Source organism: Cyprinodon tularosa, unplaced genomic scaffold (genome assembly GCF_016077235.1).
Source record: "Cyprinodon tularosa strain WSP-4 unplaced genomic scaffold, ASM1607723v1 ctg194, whole genome shotgun sequence".
Classification (NCBI taxonomy): domain Eukaryota; kingdom Metazoa; phylum Chordata; class Actinopteri; order Cyprinodontiformes; family Cyprinodontidae; genus Cyprinodon; species Cyprinodon tularosa.
In genome coordinates, this window is record NW_024038699.1 from 479,888 (window position 1) to 493,899 (window position 14,012).

General features: G+C 41.6%; 1 protein-coding gene across 1 annotated transcript in view; it reads left to right on the forward strand.

Annotated features, from left to right (window-relative positions):
- Positions 1-14,012, forward strand: part of LOC119782493 (Snf2-related CREBBP activator protein) — a 48,934-nt gene that overhangs the window by 27,509 nt on the left and 7,413 nt on the right. Inside the window, exons 15-29 of the mRNA XM_038283484.1 lie at positions 66-202; positions 793-962; positions 2,435-2,764; positions 2,861-3,047; positions 3,143-3,312; positions 3,449-3,606; positions 3,696-3,911; positions 4,037-4,201; positions 7,710-7,838; positions 7,956-8,300; positions 10,499-10,665; positions 10,813-11,126; positions 11,222-11,424; positions 11,604-11,773; positions 12,224-12,420. Coding sequence (XP_038139412.1) covers positions 66-202; positions 793-962; positions 2,435-2,764; positions 2,861-3,047; positions 3,143-3,312; positions 3,449-3,606; positions 3,696-3,911; positions 4,037-4,201; positions 7,710-7,838; positions 7,956-8,300; positions 10,499-10,665; positions 10,813-11,126; positions 11,222-11,424; positions 11,604-11,773; positions 12,224-12,420 — 3,058 coding nt within the window. The remainder of the gene's footprint in view (positions 1-65; positions 203-792; positions 963-2,434; positions 2,765-2,860; positions 3,048-3,142; positions 3,313-3,448; positions 3,607-3,695; positions 3,912-4,036; positions 4,202-7,709; positions 7,839-7,955; positions 8,301-10,498; positions 10,666-10,812; positions 11,127-11,221; positions 11,425-11,603; positions 11,774-12,223; positions 12,421-14,012) is intronic.

Genomic DNA, 14,012 nt, shown 5'->3' on the forward strand with positions numbered 1-14,012 from the left:
TCTCCATGTAAAAGGTGCTTGTACTTTATTTTTGATCCTTTTATTATTATTTTTTTTTCTTTTAGGGAACTGGGGTCCCCACCTCATCATTGTGCCCACCAGTGTGATGCTGAACTGGGAGATGGAGCTGAAGCGCTGGTGTCCAGGGTTTAAAATCCTCACCTACTTTGGCAGCCAGAAGGAGAGGAAGCTGAAGCGACAGGTGACATGTCTACTTCTGCTTGACTGCAGCGTTTCTTTTAGTATGCTGGTGTATGGATTTGTTTAGAGGAAAGCTAAGCTAAAATAGAGGAGAATAGTAGCAGCATGCATGACAGAGCTAAATTATTGAGAATATATTCTGCTCATTGTAGCGATCTTCACTGGGACAGTTTATGTTTTGTCTCCATTTGATAATCGATTGTGCAAAGATAACTGGAGCCTGTAGGCAGCAGTGACTTGCATTCATGTCCATCTAACACCTGTAAAACAGACACATTGCAGGAGGCAAACTAATGGTTTTATGGAACCCATGCTTGCTGTCTTTTTCACTTGATATGTTTGAACTACTTTTGATTGGTTTGTTTGAGTTTTAAACCCAACACTGATGCCATTACCTCTCAGTTCGATGACAAATTTTCCATTTAACTGTTAGCTTTAAAGTTTCTGAACATTTTATTTAACTTCTTACAGGCCTTCTTACATTTATTTATCCTTAATTACGCCAAGGCAAAGAACTATCAATTTTTAAATAATAGTCAGAAATGAGAAAATAGACGTTACTAGAAAAATTAACACCAAATCTTTTCTCAGGGCTGGACAAAACCCAATGCTTTCCACGTGTGCATTACTTCATACAAGCTGGTGCTGCAAGATCATCAGGCCTTCAGACGTAAATCCTGGCGTTATCTGATCCTGGACGAGGCTCAAAACATCAAAAACTTTAAGTCCCAGCGTTGGCAAAGTCTACTCAACTTCAACAGGTCTGTGGAACCTTTCAAAATATGGTTGTATTATTTTCTCCCTTCCAAGAAAGCTGCAAACATAAAGGAGAACTACTCGGATACGAAAAAGTCATGAGAATTTAATGGCTGTAATTATGTTTACGCATTTAGCAGACACCTTTATTCAAAGAGATTTACAAAGTAGACAGAATGCTCTAGTTAACATCAATAAGGTCTCTAGAGGAATATCCCAAGCCAGAATCAGTGGTGAAAGCAAAGAGATAAAGTGGAAAGAACAGAAAGGGTAGTAGAGGGTACAGAGCTATGGGTAAGATTTAGGATAGGAGATGCTTTTTGAAGAGGTGGGTCTTTAAGAGTTTCCTGAAGATAGACAGGGACGCTGCTGTTCTTGTAGAGCTTGGTAGGTTATTCCACCGTCTTGGAATAACACATAAAACAGTCTGGATTGTCTTAAACGTGGTGTAGGCACTGCTAGACGACAATCCATTGCGGAACGGATTGACAGAGTTGAGACATAAGCCTGTTATAGAGAGTTTAGGTAGAAGGAGGCCAAACCCTTAAGCACTTCGTAGGCTAGCATCAGGGATTTGAATTTGATGCAGGCGTCCAGAGGTAACCAGGGAAGCTCAATGAACAGAGGGGTGACATGAGACTTTTTGGGTTGATTGAAGACAAGATGCTCCACTGTGTTCTGGATCATTTGTTTCTTTAACATACAGGCTGGGAGACCAGTCAAGAGTGTGTTACAATAGTCAAGGTGGGAGATAACCATAGAGTCCAGTCAAAGATGCACCATCAGCTTACATTAGCATGTTGGGTTAGATATGGTCCTTATGTTTCGTAGTGTGAAGCGACAAGATCGAGAGATGGAGGAAACAGGATCTTTATATGTCTGCTGGTCATCAGTCATGACACCCAGGTTTCTTGCTTCCTTTGATGGAGTCAGAGACAGGGATCCAGTCTGGATGTGAATATTGTGGTGTATGGTTGGTTTGGCTGGGAAAACAAGCCAAACCAAAGATATTCAGTTTGAGCTGATGGGCTTTCATTCATTTTGAAATGTCAGAGAGACAGCCTGAGATGCGTCCTTAGACTGCGTGGAGCTGGGTGTGGTAATTATACTAGCTAGGGTTGTTTTTCTCCTCTGTGTGTGCCATCTTACCAAGTGGTAAAGTATGTTCCAGGAAGTCTCTGCTGTGTCCATTGCTGCCTACTAGTGGCTAAAAATGAACAGGACCAAAATAAAAACAGGTTAAGAGGTTTTAATAAAACATTAGGATTGTAACCCTTTAAAGCTATAAAATATAGTTTTAATTTTAGACTGAATAGAATTCTCCTGTTTTATTTGTTAATTTGAAGATGGTAGGCTTTCATCAAACCTAGGGGAAATATGTCTTAAAAATAGAGTAGAGTTGGGTACAAATAACCGGTCCATGTTTGCTTAAGGTGACTTTATCCTAACCTCAGCTCTACCATCTCTCCCATCACAGCCACCGACGCCTGCTGCTCACAGGAACTCCTCTGCAGAACAGCCTGATGGAGCTCTGGTCGCTGATGCACTTCCTCATGCCCCACGTCTTCCAGTCGCACCGGGAGTTCAAGGAGTGGTTCTCCAACCCGCTGACAGGAATGATCGAGGGCAGTCAGGAGTACAATGAGGGCCTGGTCAAGAGGCTCCACAAGGTGCTGAGGCCGTTCCTGCTCAGGAGGATCAAGGTCGATGTGGAGAAGCAGATGCCGAAGAAATATGAGCATGTGGTGCGCTGTCGCCTCTCCAAAAGGCAGAGATTTCTCTACGACGACTTCATGGCACAAGCCTCGTGAGTTTCCATAGGATTATTCTGAAAACATTAAAAAAAGTAAATATTCACACCTCTTAAGCCTTCTTTAAATGGTATCACTGCCTGCTTTCTCAGGACCCGGGAGACCTTGGCCAGCGGTCACTTCATGTCTGTAATCAACATCCTCATGCAGCTCCGCAAAGTGTGCAACCACCCCAACCTATTTGACCCTCGACCCATCCAGTCGCCTTTCATCACACAGCCCATCGTTTTCCACACTGCCTCCCTGGTGCAGGAAGCTCTGGAGGTTTCTCCTCTAAAGGTTCGTATTAATGGATGCTCAACATGATTAGATTTTGCTGCTAACATATTCTCTAACAGGGTGACTGGGGTATTTTGTCCACTTTGAATTTATAGCGCTGCGACCTATCTGCATTTCGCCTTGTTGGTTTGGAGCGCCACGTTAGCCGTTACCAGGCAGACGTGTTCCTGCCGCGCCACAAGGTCAGCCGCCAGCTAATACAGGAGATCACAGAGTCCCCAGAACCACCTCCAAGACCCAAACCCGTTCGCATGAAGGTCAACAGGTACTTGCTGCAGCAGGGATTGTGAACATTGCATGAATCTATTTTGTCATTAAAGAAATATAAAAAGTACTCTTCTGTAGTCTAATTTATTCCTCTTAATTTGATCTAAGTTTTTTTTTTTATTGTTTCTTATTAGGATGTTCCAGCCTCCTCCTAAGGGTGATAATCAACCGGTACTACTGATGAACAAACCTACCTGCTCCGTTCCGCCTGCAGCTCAGACCCCCAAACCTCCTCCATCCTCGGAGCCCGGTCCAGCTCCAGTTCCTGCTCCTGCCCCTGTAGTTCAGCAAGGTTGGTAATACGCATGCAAAAATTAATAAAGAACTAGCTAAAACATTGGAAACCCTTTGAGTAATCACCTATTTTCTAATGTCTTTCAGTGGTGTGTTCTGTGGCGCCCACAGCTCCTCCTCGTCCTCCCATCAATCCCGCTCCTCAAACTGCAGTAAGATCCAGCGCCCCAAAGCCGATACTGACCGTACGGCCTCCCAGTGCTCCCTGTGCAGCCAGTATCTCAGCCCATTCAAGCCCGGCCCCGAGCAGCATCATGCCTCAGAGGGTTTTACTGAGCCCTGACATGCAAGCAAGGCTGCCATGTGAGTGTTTTCACTCAGATGTTGTGTTTGGGCCCTAAAGCTAATTTTTATGGGCACCTTTGATAAAGATGTGCATAAAAACAAAGGATACAATAAAAAGGATCTGTTTTGTCTGTCTTTCCCAGCTGGTGAGGTAGTGAGCATCGCACAGCTGGCTTCTCTGGCAGGGCGACCTGTATCTTCAAGCCAAGGCAGCAAACCCGTCACCTTCCAGCTCCAAGGCAACAAACTGACTCTTTCTGGAGCTCAGATCCACCAGGTCCCAGCGGCTGGGCCACGCCCAGTTCAAGGTTTGTGTTCATGAAACATTTGCACTAGAGGAAGTTACATTTATTAGTAGCTTTTGTCTAATTTAGATTGTTTAAGTTTAGATTAGTTGAATGGATTTAGCTCGACCTGATGGATGCAGGTCTGTGAGAGGCTTAAGACGGGTTTTTTAAACCAGTTAGAAAATGAATAAATTGTTCCTATTATGAAATGCAGAGACAGAATAAGAGAATTTCATGGATCGACACCTTCGATTACTTATCTACGGAAGAGGATTAGGGCCACTTGGAAAAAAAAAAAAGTTAACTGATGTTTTGAATTTTATTTCAGTTTAACATGAAGAATTCTGACTTTAATCTCAGAATTCTGACTGAATTCTGACAATTACAAAAAAGTCAGAATTCTTTGATTGAAGTCAGAGTTATGAGATTAAAGTCAAAGTTCTGAGAAAAAAATCAGAATTCTGACTTTTTACCCATACTAAACTGAAATAAAATGTAAAAATCAGTTAATTTTTTTTTTCAGTGGCCCTAATCCTCTTCTGTACTTATCAGTACTTACTCTTATAAACATTTTAGTTTTTTTTTTTTTTTTACTAAAGATGACATGGTATCCAGACCTTTTTACTGTAAATCGGTTCAGTTACTTGCTAAGCTCAGGAGTCCAGGCTGCAAATTGGGTTTAATTCAAAACATGGATGAAAATAGAAGACTGTCACAGAGCTCTAACCAAAAACAAACCAATATTCCTTCTGGGCTCTTTGCTCAGTCTGCTGGGCTCTTTCCTTGAGCTCAAACCTAGAAAAGCAGAACCAAACCAAATACCAGGAAGTCAGGAGTGAATTTTTGGCTGATTTGTATCATCCGACCAATGAGCTAAATCCCAGATTAGTCCATTGTGTGACACCAAAGGGTTCACTGATGTAAAATGTTTTTTTTTTCCCCCCAGACTAATACACTTCAATTAATATCTACCGTATTTTCACGACCATAAGGCGCACCGTACTAAAAGGCGCACTCTCAGTTATGTGTCCCATTTCTGTATTTAACACACACATAAGGCGCACCGGACTATAGGGCGCGTTTTTTATATACAGGTACATGTCCTTTACTACCTTTAAATAGCTCTACTGCGTATTTAAAAATAGAGCGGGAGCAAAACTGAGTATGACTGTGCTTTATTCATGTATTTATTACAAAGTATTAATCAAACCTGGGAGCTGGCCGTGAGACAGACACATCGCAGATGACAGAGCGCTGTGATGACTCCTAAATTAACTTAAAATCCTGAAACCTGCCGACGGAATATGTTCGCTTTTATTACCGGTATCCTGGTGCCTGCAGTTTAAATTGTTTAGATGAAAAACACCTGCCAGCCACCGCGGTGAGGCTGCTGTTGAAGGGATTTACTGTCGGTGCACCGCTGGTATGTGGGGGTCTGAGCGCCTCCGACAGAAATAGTATAGGCACGATAATAATCTGGATGAACTGACTGCAATTATTAAGTTTTCAGGTGGTCTTTCTCACTTAAAAACATATTAAAACTACTTTATTCCCACTGATCACAGCAAATATAGCTGCAAGATTTAGATTATTTAGATGAAAAAACACCTGCCAGCCACCGCGATGAAGAGGAGGAGACCCGCCCAGAGGCTGCTGTTGAATTAAGTTTTCAGGTAGAAAAATAGAGCGCGAGCAAAACTGAGTATGATTGTGCTTTATTCATGTATTTATTACAAAGTATTAATCAAACCCATCAAAGTCATCATCCTCTGTTTCTGAATTAAAAAGCTGTGCTAAATCAGACGTGCCAATTTCCCCTTCTTCGCTGTGAGAGTCATTTTCCGTGCAGCGCGGCTCCTCAGAAATAATGCCGGCTTTGAACAACTAAGGGAGCTTGAACAACTAAGCTTGAACAACTAGAGCCAGCAGACACGTTAGTCCAAGCATCTACAATCCATCCGCAAACGGTGGCGTAACTTGCCCGGCACTGCCTTCCACTTATCCTGAAACTGTGGTCTCCGTCTGTCATCCATCGCTCCCACGCCGCTCGCAGCCTTACTTTGAACGGCCGCTTCACACCGATGTCGAGCGGTTGAAGTTCCTTTGTCAGACCCCCCGGGATAACGGCGAGCACAGCGTTCATTTGATTCACCTTTTTTTCACATCGGCTGTGAGATGGGCACGCAGCAATGGTGATGCGTGGAAAAAAGCACCTGGTCTTCTCACATACACCTGCCTGCATCATCTCCTCATCCATCCAGCCTTTTTCATTTGCGTTAATATCATGTCATCAGAGCGCTGTGTCTGTCTCGCTGTCAGCTCCCAGATCAGCTTCTCTGATTGGTTGATGCGGCGCGTCCAGCAGCAAAACTTCAATCTTTCCATCTCGAGCAGCAGCAGCGCGATGCGCTGCGCCTGCTGCTCAAAAACGCGCTGCAGGACCTTTTGCTGCATCTATACGCGCGTCAACCATTGACTTTGCATGTAAACTCGCTGCTTCTGCTGCACCTGCTGGGTCCGGTTCACACCGATGTCGAGCGGTTGAACAGCGAGCACAGCGTTAATTTGTTTCCCCATGTTTTTCACATCAGCTGTGAGATGGGCACGCATGGAGTTACATATTAACAGCGATGGTGATGAGTGGAAAAAAACACCTGGTCTCCTTACATTCAGCCACTCTTTCATCATCTCCTCAATGAGGTGGTCTCAAAAGTCGCAGTTACAACACACATAAGGCGCACCGCACCAAAGGGCGCACCGCACATTTTGAGGGGAAAAAAAAGACGTTTAAGTGCGCCTTATAGTCGTGAAAATACGGTAATATCTTTCACTGGTTACATATTTAAAAGTTTTGTTAATAAGTTGGATGTTTAGCCTCAATTGAATTATGTCTTCTACTGAAAGAAAATAGGATTGAATTTGTAATCTCCCATAAGATGCTCCAGTGAGGCTGTAGTTAGCTTTACACAATCAGGCTTTTTGGACAACAGCTTGAATTTACTTAAACACATGATAATGTATCTCTGTTTCTGTCTCCTTGAACCCCAGTCGGCCTCAGCAGATGGCCGCTCATACTGAGTCTGGTTCTGCTGGAGGTTTCTTCCTGTTAAAAGGGAGTTTTTCCTCTCCACTGTCGCTACAAGCATGCTTAGTGTGAGGGATTGCCTTTGAGTCAATGAGTCGATGCAAGCAACTGGTTTTCCTTAGATGGAAAACTTTGTGTATGATCTGGTGAACTGTAAAGTGCCTTGAGATGACATGTGTTGTGAATTGGCTCTATATAAATAAACTGAATTGAATTTAATAATTAGAGACCAGCATAATAATTGGCGAAATGTATTCTATTTTTGCTGAAAAGGGGATTTATTTTGTTTGAATAACAAATAGTTTCCTGGTTAACTGAGCCAATGAGAAAAAATTCTTTGGAGATGGAAAATACCCAAATGAAAAAGTTGCCTCATGTTCCAGATGGAATAAAATAAACATAAAATAAAATAAACCATCAGTTTTCTCCACTGCTTCTCTGTAGGGAACGTGATGCACCTTGTGTCCAGCGGCGTGCAGCATCACCTCATCAGCCAGCCTGCACAGCTGACTGTCCAGGCAACCACCAGCACACCTGCTGCAAACAAGCTGCCACTCAATGCCTCACCTCAAGGTACTCCACCTTAAACCTCCTTCACCCCTCTAAACATGGATGCTGTTAATTTAACCCAAGTATTTGCTCTGGAACTTTAAGGGCAGAAAAGTTAATCCTTTTGGTTATTATTTTCAGTGCCCTCAACCATGGTGAGCAACCCTGGAGTTGTGAAGATTGTTGTGCGCCAGGCAGCAGGCAAGGAGGGTGGGCCTGTGCCCACGTTGGCAGTCGCTCCTTCCCCACGTCTTGCTCCCCAGGCTCCAAACCCTTCCCTGCATCCCTACACCAGCAGCACTCCTGTCAGGAGCACAGCTCCCCTGCAGATTGCCCCCCGCACCCCAGGTCCTGGTCCCGGTCCTGCTACAGCTCACTACACCATAGCTCCCGTCAGACACCCAGGCTCCAACCCAAACCAGCCCCAACCCCTGCGACCTGTCCTCAAAGTAGTGCAGCCTCCTCCCTCCAGCACAGAGCAGCCAGGTGAGAGAACGTTCGGATGGGCTGACATTTTCTCCGAGCTGCATGCTTCCCTGGTCAGAGATTTTCTACGAATGTTTGCTTTTCTGTAGCTTCTAATAAATCTAGATGCCTGCTCTGTCAGATGATGCCAAACCTGTGAACTTTTAAAAAGGCCCAACAATCATATTAATGATTTTTAAGCCATTATAAAGTATTTGTCCTCTAAAGTATAAGAGAACATAATCAGAACACAAACAGAAAACAAAAAGCTTCAGTTGCTGAGCCAAAACTTTTCCTATTTCTAGAGATCCTGAACAGCTTTGAGAAGATCAAAGTTTTCTTTTGGTATTTTCCACCAAGGTATCATATTTTATCAAGATATTTGGTCCAGAAACACAAAGTAGGGAATCAATGTGAGGAAGAATAAAAATATCTGGTTTAAAATTTAATTCTGAGTAGTATGACTTTTGTTTGTCATCAATAGCCTTATCTAAACAAGCACGTTAAGAAGTGGACCATGATTGGTAAACATGGCCCACCCTGTGTGTAATTTAACTTAAAGGTAAATCCAGCTGTTATCAGAAGGTCTCAGAGGTTTTTTTGAAAAGTATTTAAAAAAAAAAAATCTGTAAAAATTTTTTTTTGTTTTGTTTCTTTATAAAGCCACCACTCAGATGGGAGATTGGTAGGAAATAAGTAATTGGGGAAGGAAGGTTTATTAATGGTACTAATTTAAGTATTTATCAATACTATTATTTAAGAGTTAAAAGACATTTATTTAGTTTAAACTATGCATTACCCCCAGCATTCAGCCTCAGTGAAACACGGTAGTGGCTCTACCTACCATGATACAGAGAATGCTTGTCTTACTTAAAGGTCTAAGAACAGCGACCCTAAACATACAGCCTGAGCTACAGCAGAATGGCTGACTGGACTATAAAACTATATAAATAAGCTTTATTAAGTCTAAATCCAACTGAGAATCTGTAGCAGGATTTAAAAGCTGATGACCGTGGCTCATCCAATCTGACTGAGCTTGCGCTATTTTGCAAAGAAAGGCAAAAACCAGGGTTCCTGCGAGTCCTTAAAAAGTCTTAAAAGGCATTGAATTCTTCAAAATAAAACTAAGGCCTTAATTGGTATTAAAATGTCTTAAATCATTCTTTCGTAGGTCTTAATTTTTAAAACATCATAAATAGGATTATTTTTATTACGATTTATTTTTGTAATCTAAAAAAAACGTTTAAATTGGCAATTTGTTTTTTTTTTGTATTAAAAAAAAATAATGGCCATTATTGGTTCCGTCCCGATAGCGGAACCAATAAAAGAGTTGTTGCGGCCGGGACATTTGGGAGATGCACCATTAACTTTTTGTCTGGAAAATATGAGCAAGTGTAAATGTAACGAAAATTGTCTCCAGCCAAGAGTTTTCTCCATGGCTAAAACCAGGGAACATACATGAGGCACAGTGGATTTTGTGCAAGAAGTCATTCAAGCTCAGAAAGATGGTAATTAAGGCAGTGGAGTCGCACATGCGAAGCACGAAACACAAAGCATCAAAATCGAGTTACTGAGAAACAGCCGGTATTTCTCAGTTTAGTTCCACCCTTGTCTCTGTAACGCCTCCACTTATCACCAAATCAAACATACTAAGAAAACGATACAAAGAAAAATTGCTGCAAAAAAGACTTAGCACTGGTTATGTTGTGGCTTTAAAACTGATTAGTTTTGTTCCCTGCTAAAACAAAGTTTGTGAATTCAGTTAAATAATTAAAATATATCTGTCATTTGTTTGTTTTTAGCTTTCTTCCTGTATGGGAAGCTTTTCAAAATTTGAAATATTGGTGCAGGGGTTTATGTTAAAATAAACCTTTGGGTTAAGTTGTCGCAAGCAGGTTTTTCTTGTGTTTCTTGTGAATTTGGTCTTAAATTTTTATTTCAAGTGGCATTAAAAAGTCTTAAAAAGTCTTGAATTTAACTTGCCTTATGCTGTAGGAACCCTGAAAACATATTTCGATGTGTACGGCTCTTACAGACTCCCTGAAAGCCTCTCAGGTGTAACTGCCGTAAAGAAATCCCACTAAAATCTTTGGAAGGTTTTAGTTTTGCAATCAGAACAAGCGAAACAGTTTGACATGCAGGTGGTGAAGGTGTCATCACATCTTAAACCCGATTTATTCACTACAGAAGAGATGATTTTCCTTTTTTCTTCCTCTTAGCTCCACCTCAGGTTGCTGCCTCACCAGCTGCTAAACCCTCGACAGCCCCGCGAGACGGCAGCAGCCAGCCAGCAGCTACCAGCAAGCCAAAGCCCAGTGGGAGCGCACAGAACCGCCCCCCACGCAGGAGAGCACCTCGTCCACCCCTACGCTCTCCTTTTTATGTGGTGAGCCTCTTCTGTTGATGTCGTTGACTTTCTCGCACCGATTTAAACATTGTGCGTGTAGCTAAAGAGAACTTCTAGCCTGGTCTGTGGAGATGGTTTTTCGTTAAATTGCTGCTTGCATTGATTTGGATTTCTGTGATTTAACAGTCGTGGTTGGCTGATGAGATCAAACAGCAGCGAGACAGCAGGCTGGACTTTATCTTCCGGGTCAATGAGCGCCGCTGCGGGGAAACGCCCATGTACGGCCGTGAGGTCTTAGACTTCCTGACTTTCCTCCCTGGCCCTCGTCCCTCTCCGGCTGCTCTGAAAGTGGAGGGGGAGTGGAGCCGCTCGGGCCACAGCAGCTGTGTGTATGCACAGCAGCAGGACCAGCAGGACTACTGGTTTCAGAGCGCTGCTCTTAGGGAAGCCATCTACAGCCCTGACAGGAGGATAGAGCTCCTCAGTGATATAATCGACAGGTAGACATTTGAGAAACAAACACATGAAGGTCCTTTAAGGAGATGGGTTTGAAAATTCATATAATTTCTTTATTTCTTTATCCTTCTATGTTTAGGTTTGTGTTTGTGATTCCTCCTGTGGAAGCACCTCTGATCACCATGCACTGCTGCCACCCTCCTCCATCTCTGAGCCACAAAAGGGCAGTGTTCTCCTCCACGCTGTCGGCTCAAGTCGCTCCGCTAACTCGCAGCCTCCACCGCATCCACTGCAACATGAGGACTCAGTTTCCTGACCTGAGGCTCATACAGTATGACTGTGGTGAGTAAGAGAAGCGGTTCATACTGGGAAAAGCAATCTACTTTTAGTACATTTATAAATAAACACAGATGATTCATGGAAAGGACGTTTTTATTCTTATAAGGTCATGTTACCCTAAGACCGTATGCGGAGCCTAGAAAATGTTTTCACAACCATTTCATGTGTTTTATCATCTGCAGGTAAGCTTCAGACTCTCCACACTCTGCTGCGAAAGCTGAAGTCAGGAGGCCACCGCGTGCTGATCTTCACTCAGATGACGCGTATGTTGGACGTGCTGGAGCAGTTCCTCAACTACCACGGACACATCTACCTGCGCCTGGATGGCAGCACCCGCGTAGAGCAGAGACAGGTTTGTCCGAATCTCTGCTTGGAAATAACGAAAGCAAAACCTGGTGCGTTTCCATCAGTTTTTTCCAATTTGCAGTATCGCATCAGAAAAGCTTGATGGAAACGGCAAAATTTGAATAAACTCCCTTAAATTCGCAAAAAGTTTTTACGTTTGCTTGAGTTGGTATATTGCTCTTGTGAAAAAGGGTTGACGTGCAAAATGGGAGATGGAAACGTTTTTTTTTATTTTTTTTTTTATTGTTTTTAATCGCTCTGATGTAGTGAACTTTTACTCTCATGATTCGCTGTTCCTGCTATCGCCGTCTTCCCAGATGTTCCTGTTATGCGCCTTATTATGGCTGGAAGCATCGTTGCCATTAAGCTAATAAAGTTGATAAACTATGACTTCTATTTATCTAATGAATAAATGTTACATTTCGGATGCTCACGGTTTGCACACTTTCCTCTGCAGGCTCTCATGGAGCGTTTCAACGCAGACCGGCGCATCTTCTGCTTCATTTTGTCGACGCGCAGCGGAGGTGTCGGGGTCAATCTGACGGGGGCTGACACTGTGGTTTTCTACGACAGCGACTGGAATCCTACCATGGATGCTCAGGCGCAGGACCGCTGTCACCGCATTGGCCAAACCAGAGATGTCCACATCTACAGGTGGAGCATCTGAAAGCTACTGTCTGTCAACACGTTTGTCTGCAGAGAGCCAGAAAGAAAACAATTCTATGTTGAATACATTTTTTCCGTAACTCCTGTACTATAACTACTCAACCAAAAAGAAAATAATCTGCTGAAGACAATGCAAAAAAACAGGCTGCAATACCCTGTCTGCATAACTAAGAACATTTAATGATTGTTATAATTTCCATCTTAAGAATTCTCCAGAATATCAGATAGAGACAGTATCTATTGTTCACTTCCTTTCTTTAGGTGAACAGACATGTACTTTTTCTGATTAGGTCTAAAATGTTTTGGGTTTTTTTTTTTTCCCTGGTGAGGCCATTTGAATGCTAATATTGATTACTTGGACTCACAGACATGCTGTCTCTGCTGCTTATCATCAGGGCTCCACAATGTTTACAAATTCAAATATATAGCTGAGACTATTAGTCTAGTTGTAAAAAAAATAAATAAATAAAAGGAGGAGGATGGTGAATTTACATATTTATTTTTTTTTGGAAGCATACGTACCCTAATTAATATAGTCTATTAATCTAATGCAGTATGCATGGTCTGGTTGTTACATGTCAGGTACGGTCAATGACATTGACCAAGGCACCTACATAGTAACATCGCTACTTGTAAGCACACAGCCCGCCAAATGTTGAAAGGGCAATATTATTGCCATTACTGTAAATATATAGTAGAAATTTTACACATTCTTCAGTCTTCATGACACCAGTCATAAAAAAGTGTGATTTATATCATTGATTATCTCATGTTAGTTGCATTCAATTGCGTTTTAATTTTCCAATGCCTGAATTGGGGGGGGGATATTAAAAATTAAATTCAGAATTTAGCCATATTTTGAGTTTTTCATCTTAACTAATTCTGATTTATTAAGACGATAAATTAAACAGTTTTGGAAGGTTAAGAGGCGGTATATATATCTAACCCAGGAATCTGCTTCCTTTTAAATCCAACAAGTCCCGCTAAATTAACGTAGTGTAGAATGTTATAACCTTTTACTAAAACAAAGCATTTCTGTTAAATATCTGCAACCTTTTTAGCTTTAAGGAAAACTTAATTACTGGAATAAAAAAAGAAGCATTTTATTTCCAGGTTAGTTACAAGGAAAATAGATCTATAAACATTCTTTTAATATCATTCTTTCATAAAAATTCAATCAACTATTTTTTATAAGGTTGATATTTGATATTATGCTTCATTAGTTGTTTTTATATTTATATAAAAAGGAGTCAGTCATTGTTTTTATTTTTATATTTATATAAAAAGGAGTCAGTCATTAGTTGTTTATATATATATATATATATATATATATATATATATATATATATATATATATATATATATATATATATATATATATATAATTTTAAGGAACTATTTAGATAGGGGGTTCCAAGGAGTCAGTTGCAGTTTTGGAGGTTAGAGAGCTGTGGTCTAACAGAATCGGGTAAAATGGGAATGGATGTTGGAATGCAGTTGTATTCTGTAGTTTTTTATCAGGACACTTAGTCAGGTCAGCTTCTTGCTCGCTATGTTTAGTAAGAACAGAAAGAAGCTTC